This window comes from Nicotiana sylvestris, chromosome 10 (genome assembly GCF_000393655.2).
Source record: "Nicotiana sylvestris chromosome 10, ASM39365v2, whole genome shotgun sequence".
Classification (NCBI taxonomy): Eukaryota; Viridiplantae; Streptophyta; class Magnoliopsida; order Solanales; family Solanaceae; genus Nicotiana; species Nicotiana sylvestris.
This window is the reverse complement of record NC_091066.1, coordinates 54908659-54917066: the sequence shown is the minus strand read 5'-3', so window position 1 is coordinate 54917066 and position 8408 is coordinate 54908659. Positions and strand designations below refer to the sequence as shown.

Here is an 8408-nt window from a genome sequence, read left to right as displayed (position 1 = left end):
GTCAGCAAGTATATCAAAGCTAAGGTTCTCAGAGTGGTTGAATATCCTACCTAATTGGCTAACATTGTGCCAGTTCCGAAGAAGGATGGGAAGGTCAGAGTATGTGTCGACTATCGGGATATAAGAAAAGCAAGTTCCAAATATGAATTACCGTTGCCCAATATACACATACTGATCGACAATTGTGCCAAGCATGAACTTCAATCCTCTATGGATTGCTTCGCAGGATATCATCATATCTGGATGGATGAAGAAGATGCCGATAAGAATGCTGGGGCTACTTATATGAGAGCCATAACAACCATTTCCCACGACATGATACATAAAGAGATAGAAGTGTACGTGGATGACATCATCATCAAATCCAAGAATGGTACAGATCACATAACAGACTTGAGGAAATTCTTTGATCGACTTCGAAGGTATAATTTGAAACCGAATCCCGCAAAATGTGCCTTTGGAGTCCCTGCTAGAAAATTGCTAGGTTTTATCGTCAGTCAACGAGGAATTGAGTTAGACCCATCAAAGGTCAAGGCTACCCGGGATTTGCCACCTCCAAAGAACAAGAAAGACGTGATGAGCTTCTTAGGGCATCTCAATTATATTAGCCGTTTCATAGCACAATCGACCATGATCTGCAAGCCAATTTTTAAAATATTAAAGAAGGATACCGCAACAAGCTGGACTGAAGAATGCCAGAAAGCTTTTGACAAAATTAAGGAATATTTGTCCACACCAACAGTCCATGTCCCGCCAGAACCTGAGAGACCTCTACTACTCTATCTGTCCACACTAGATGGGGTTTTGGGTTGTGTCTTGGGACATCACGATGAGATGGGAAAAAAAGAGCAGGCCATGTAATATTTGAGTAAGAAGTTCACACCCTATGAAACACGGTATTCTTTGCTAGAACGCACATGATGTGCCCTGACGTGGATAGCTCAGAAATTGAGGCACTACTTCCGTGCCTACACAACATATTTCATATCAAGGATGGACCCTCTGAAATACGTTTTCCAGAAACCCATACCTATAGGAAAGCTGGAAAAATGGCAGATACTGTTGAGTGAATTTGACATCGTCTATGTAACTTAGAAGGCGGTCAAGGAACAGGCGTTAGCAGATCATCTGGCAGAAAATCATGTAGGAGGAGAATCTGAACCATTGAAAATGTATTTTCCCGATGAAGAAATATCCTTTGTAGGAGAAGAGATCACCGAAACTTATGACGGTTGGAGAATGTTCTTCAATGGGGCTGCGAATTTTAAAGAAGTTTGTAACAGAGCTATTTTGGTGTCAGAGACAGGTCAACATTATCCAGTATTCACGAAACTCAGATTTTTGTGCACCAATAATATGGCAGAATACGTGGCTTGCATCTTGGGGCTTAATTTGGCCATTGACATGAATATCCAGGAATTGCTGGTAATTAGTGATTCAGACCTTTTGGTACATCAGGTTCTAGGAGAGTGGGCTATAAAGAATACCAAAATACTACCGTATTTGTATCATATGCTAGAGTTGATGAAGAGGTTCACAAAGATAAAGTTTAAACATATTCCGAGAATCCAAAATGAGTTCACAGATGCATTGGCCACTTTATCCTCCATGATACAGCACCCGGACAAGAATTTCATCAACCATATTCCAGTAACAATCCATAATCAGCCAGCTTATTACGCTCATGTTGAAGAAGAAACGGATGGGAATCCGTGGTTCCATGATATCAAGGAATACTTGGCAAAAGGAAAATACCCAAAGCATGCAAATCATACTCAGAAACACACACTCTGAAGATTATCCAACCATTTCTTCCAAAGTGGAGGAATTCTGTACAAAAGGACTCCACACCTAGGATTATTAGGTGCGCTGGACCACACATGAACGGTTTCGTTTTAGCCAAGAAGATATTGAGAGCAGGATATTTTTAGATGACTATGGAAACGGAAAACATCAAGTATGTCCAAAAGTGTCACCGGTGCCAAATACATGCTGATATGATATGGGTACCACTAAATGAACTCAATGCAACAAGAGCACCTTGGCATTTCTCCACTTGGGGAATGGATTTTATCGGTCCGATCAAGCCCGCCACTTCAAAACAACACAGGTTCATTTTAGTGGCCATAGACTACTTCACAAAATGGGTTGAGGCTGCATCTTACAAGGCTGTAACCAAGAAAGTCGTCGTAGATTTTGTCAGGGACCATATTGTTTGCCGATTCGGTGTGCTAGGATCCATCATCATCGACAACGCTACCAAACTCAATAGTGAATTAATGAAGTCTATGTGTGAAACCTTCAAGATCAAGCATAAGAATTCCAAAGCATACATGCCTTAAATGAATGGAGCCGTGGAGGCCGCAAACAAGAATATCAAGAAAATATTGAGAAAGATAGTAGACAACCACAAGCAATGGCATGAGAAATTACCGTTTGCCTTATTGGGGTATCGTACCACAGTCCGTACATCAATCGGGGTAACTCCCTACTTGCTAGTCTATAGTACTGAAGCTATAATTCTTGCCAAAGTCGAAATTCCTTATTTAAGAATCATACAAGAAGTTGAACTCAGTGATGCAGAATGGATAAGAAGTCGCTACAAGGAATTAGCTCTCATTGACGGGTAAAGAATGAATGTGGTATGCCATGGTCAACTTTATCAGAACAGAATGTCCAGAGCTTTCAACAAAAGGGTCAGACCTAGACAGTTCACACTGGGGTAGCTGGTGCTGAAGCGGATCTTCCCACATTAATATGAAGCCAAACGAATTTTTTTACCCAATTGCCAAGGGCCCTGTATGGTTCACAGAGAACTAACAAGAGGAGCACTCATACTTGCAGAAATGGACAGAGAATTATGGCCAAATCCTATCAATTGAGACGCAGTCAAAAGATCCTATGTTTAGATTGTTTACATTTCTTCATCTGATGTAACTGAACTACGCTTGACCTGATTCCCATTTAAAAGGGGATATGTAGGCAGCCCTATGGGTTCAGTCACAACTCAATAAAATCTTCATTTTCACCGGGGTCAGAAACTAGGGCAGAATTTTGAGAAGGACCCCCAAAATTCTGTACCAAGTCCAGCCAATTTCATTATATGCAGAACGGTCAAAGAATCACTTATTGAACTGGGGTAGAATTATGAGGAGGATCCTCAAAATTCTAATGCAAAGAAGTCAAAATGTCTCTAAAGTGTCACAATATTATGTTTAAATAACTACAATCATCAAATGCACATATATTTTCTTAAAAACTTTATTTTTATGAAACAACAAGACGCTAACTAGGATAACTTGAACAGGATTCTAATACAGTGCAAAAGAAAAGCCAAGCAAAGCAAAGCAAACAAGCAAAGGCATGAACTAACCTTCCCTGCAAAACTCACGATTTTTCTTTGGATGTAGGAAAAAGGAATACCCGCAAATACACACACAAATCAAAAATCATAACGACAAGTTTCCAAACGCAAACATGTCTCCAGATAAGAAATACTCTTCTATCACTCATTGTCTTTTCTTTGCATAAGGCTAAACATTGCCTTCCATTGCATGAGACTAAACCATGTCTCCTTTTCTTGCATGATACTAAACCGTGTCTCCTACTTTGCATGAGGCTAAGCATTGCCTCCCTAATTGCATGAGGTTAAGCATTGTCTTTCCTTGCATGAGACTATGCACTATCTCCTAATTGCATGAGACTAAGCCCTGTCTCCTATTTTACATGAGGCTAAGCATTTCCTCCCTAATTTCATAAGGCCAAGCATTGCCTTTCCTTGCATGAGACTAAGCACGATCTCCTAATTGCATGAGACTAAGCATTGTCTCTTATTTTGCATGTGGCTAAGTCCTGCCTCCTCAACTGCATAAGGCTAAGCATTGCCTTTCTTTACATGAGACAAAGCACTTTCTCCTAATTGCATGAGACTAAGCATTGTTTCCCTTTCTTGCATGAGGCTAAGCCCTGCCTCCTCAACTACATAAGGCTAAGCTCTGCCTTTCCTTGCATAATACCGAATGCTATACTACTTGAAATCTAGCACTATTTTTTGCTTTCCCGGGGCTAAGCTTTACCCCAATCTTATGCAAGACTAAGCTCTGTCTTGTTTTGCTTCTCACATGGACCAAAAACATGTCTTTGTATCTCATGGAGTGAAACATCGCCATCTTATCCAGAGGTGTTACAGTGCGAAGTCATCATCGTCATGGCCTGAAGACACCATGTCATGGCCTGAGGATTTCTCAATATTGCACATCATTATTCAGAAGCGTCATAGTTCATATGCACCATTCTCATTGCTCGAGAACACCAATTTATGGCCTGCGAATCCCTTATCACACGATTCATGGCCCAGGACATCATGGTCTAAGGACATCATCCTCATCGTCTAAAGACAACTTCATGCTCCAAAGGGAATTGGCATCATATTTAAATTATCGCAATAATCCCATATATACTTGCATGCATTGCGTTTAAGTTTTGTAGGTAACCCAAGAGGTAATCGTTCCTATAACAGGAGCAATCTTCGCTCTGGTTTTCGTTTGATGCTCACATCCTGAAACTACCTCAAACACAGCCAACCACCTTCCGTTACCCACTTTCACTTGATAACCGTTCAAATGCTCATTCATAACTGTTCTGAGATACATCCATTCACAATTTCATATAAACTCATCTGATATCATCCTATCTAGAAGAGTTTGTCCATTCCTATAACAACTTCATCGACTTAATTCACCGCTGGATCCAAAACTACAAACGACCTGATTTCCGTAATACCAGGGATATGTAGGCAACTTAGAAACCATAGTTCGGCCTCCATTTTTCAAATCACCCCATTTGGTCAAAATCGGTCATCATTTCTTTACCCAACAACTCTTTAATCATTCCCGGATAAAGAGGGGCAGCTGTTGATAACCAATTTTTCCCTCATATTTTTAAAATGTATATATATACTTTCAAAATAGTATATTTGCATCATCATTTAGTTTATAAACCTATACAAACATTATCCATAATTTTCCATGATTTTTAGATGTCCTAAATTAATTTCTTTTTAAATTTTTATATTAATATCCAATAATTATTCTTCAAATTATTTTTATGATTATTTAATCATAAAAACTTATTATTTACACAAACATTTATGTTTTTAAATATTTTACTTTATTTTTCAAAATTACATTTGTATTTTTAGGCTAATTGCACATTTTTTGCAATAATATCCCATATTCATGTATAATTACATTACTTGGCCAAAATAACTTTTTATATTTTATATATTGTTCAGTTATTATTTTGAATTATTTTAGTGCACAAATAATATTTTTTTATTTATTAATTACTTTTATTTATTATTTTTTGATAAATATTGGGTGTTTAAAAACTAGCCTCAATTTCTAAACAATTTCGGACCAAATAAATGGCCCAAAACCCCCAATACTCTAGCACAATAACCCCATCCCAAACCAAACAACCCCTAACCCCAAACCTGGTCGGTACCCATTATAATTGACCCGCCCCACTCATTTTTAAATCCTGACCGTTGATCTCTCAAGATGACCGACCCTTATTTATTCTCTCCCTTTTAATTACCCTCCCAGAAATCCTAACCTATTATCCGCCTAACCCACCACTCGCATATTCACTTAACCTCCCCTCCCTCTTTGAAGAACCCTAAAACCGCCGCCTCCTAAATCTTCTCCTAATCCCACTGAATATGGGATTTGATTGTTATTTCTTGCCATATTCGTCCCCTCTTTGGTATTGGTTGTTCTCCTATAGTGTTACCTAAGTGCTTTCCTAAACATGTCAAGCAGATCCCTTCCAAAATCAAACCAAAATTGGTTCAAATCCCTTATTTTGAGTATTATTTTGTCTATATTTGTCATATACTGTTGTAAGTCCGATTATTTGTTTATATTCTATTGATTTTCATTTTTCCTAAAAACTAGGGTTTACAAATCTCTTAAATTGATTTTAGACCGATTTGTATATTTATTTTCCTTGTTTGTTGGTTAAATTACTCTGTTTACTTTTTGATTTTCACTACTATATAAACCCTTCCCCCATTCCCTCTTAGACAGGCTTCAATCACTAAATTTCCCACTAAAAGACAAAGGCTTTTACTTTATGTTCGTTTATTCTCTTATTTTATTTTGGCTCTTGGCCGGCTGAAAGACAAGGCCACTGGATTTCCTACTTTCTGTCACGACCCGGTTCGCCCTCCATGAACCATCTTGATGGCACCTAGTCTATACGACTAGGTAAGCCAAAAATGCAGAAGATAAACCAATTTCTGAAAGAAAACAATTTAAAGCAGAAATAGAGTAATAAAACAGTGTTTAAAAGTGCCGCTCAACATACACAATATTAACTCTCAAAAACTAATACATTTTCCCAAAACCCAGAAACCCATGAATCACAAGCTACGAATATAATAAAAATGCTCTAACTCCAAAATGTCTACATCAACCGAAAAGATAGAAAGGCTATCACTACAAGATAGAATGGAAAGGGATTTCTCGGTCTACAGACGCGACAGATATACCTCGAAGTCTCTGGAGCAGTCGCCTTGCCTCAAGGGTGATGGGACTGGGTCAAAGTACCTGGATCTACACATGAAAAACATGCGCAGAAAGGGCATGAGTACACTACAATGGTACTCAGTAAGTGTCAAGCCTAACCTCGGTCGGGCAGTGATGAGGAAGGTCAGGGCCCTACTGAGATAAAATAAAAATATAAGGTATGACAGAATAAGATAAACAATACAATTTAAAGCTTACAATAAGAATTTTATACATGAATATAAGAAACTCAATAACTGAAATAGAGGCAAAAATAATTACAAGGAGATACCACTCTTCACAAGGATAATAACCGAGGATCTCTCAGTATCCCGAGGATATCTTAGTACCCTCAATATATGCTAGGGATCTCTTGGTATGCTAAGGATCTCTCGATATCCTCAATATATGCTAGGGATCTCTTGGTAACCCGAGAATCTCTTGGTATCTTCAACATACGTGCTAGGGATCTCTCGGTATACCGAGGATCTCTTGTTATCCTCAATATACGTGCTAGGGATCTCTCGGTATCCCGCACCTTAGCTCAATCATAAATACGTGCAGGAGATCTCCCGGGATGCTGTCCCGTAGTCCCAAAATGATAACAGACAACGGCAACACAAAGAATACTCAAGTAAGCTCAATTTTGTACCAAGTAAACAAGTAATTCTAACCTAACATGTTTCACATAATACAATTAAGGCGGTTTAAGAAAATAAGCAAATAAGTCAATTAAACATGCTTTTTCTAAGCTAACAACAGGCTTAAACTGCAAGTAATATAAAACAGGAAAATGAACACCATTGAAATTACTTAAAGAAAACCAGATTTTCAACAATTAGCTCAAGTGTGCACTCGTCACCTCACATACGAGGCATTTCAATTACCAAATATAACAAATCCAAAGGGGAAAGTCCCCCACAAAAGGTTAGGCAAGCCACTTACCTCGAACCAGCTCAAATCAATCCGAAAGCATGCTCTAGCCACGAGTACTCGACTCTAAATGGACCAAATCTATGCAATTAAATTTCATAATGTAAATAACACTTCAAATAACTGATTCTACAAAGAAATTCTAAGCTAATACGTGAAATTAGATAAAATGACCAAAATGGCCCTCGGGCCCACATCTCGAAATCAGGTAAAATTTACATTTCCAGAATTCTCACAGTCTCACGAGTTCATTCATACAAAAAGTACCCAAATCGGACCTCAAATGGTCCCTCAAATCATCACTTAAAAGTCTCTAATTAGTCAAGCCTTAACCCCCAAATTACCACTGATTTTCCTTTAATTTTCATGTTTATAATGATAAAAATCACCCGAATAACGAGTTTAGGGACCAAAGCCCTTACCCCAATGAATTCCTCTGAAAATCTCTCTTGAAAATGCTCTCCAAGGCTTCTTCCCGTTTGAAAAGAGGTGAAAATAGCTCAAATTTGTGAAGGCAATAATTTATATATTTTTTCCCAGCTAATCCACTCCTGCAGTCCCGCTTTGTGGAAATAACGCCGCATCTACGATAATTCACTTAAGGCACTTGGCCGCATCTGCTCTTCTTCTACTGAACCTGCGGTCTCACAGGTGCGCCCATACCACCGCACCTGCGGAAACTGGCTTCCAAGCACTTCACCATATCTGTTTCTCCTCAAGCGCTTCTACGATCACGCACCTGCGGTCCCCAATCCACAGGTGCAGTTATGACAGAAGTTTAGTAGCTAAAACTGATCAAACCAACTCCCAAATCTTCCAGCAACCTTCCGAAACCATCTCGAGGCCCACGGGACCTCAACCAAAAATATGAACAAGTCATATACCAACCACTATCCAAACTTATAC

At 38.8% G+C, this 8408-nt stretch overlaps 1 protein-coding gene across 1 annotated transcript; it reads left to right on the top strand.

Moving 5' to 3' along the window:
* The first annotated feature begins 1170 nt into the window (after positions 1 to 1170).
* On the top strand, positions 1171 to 1794 carry LOC138879351 (uncharacterized). The gene has a single exon (XM_070158962.1). It carries the CDS (start codon positions 1171 to 1173, stop codon positions 1792 to 1794), a length of 624 nt encoding a protein of 207 aa, XP_070015063.1.
* Positions 1795 to 8408: the final 6614 nt, after the last annotated feature.

Bases quoted from the DNA above. Each gene is read 5' to 3' on its own strand.
- LOC138879351 (XM_070158962.1), top strand. From the start codon at position 1,171: ATGTATTTTCCCGATGAAGAAATATCCTTTGTAGGAGAAGAGATCACC.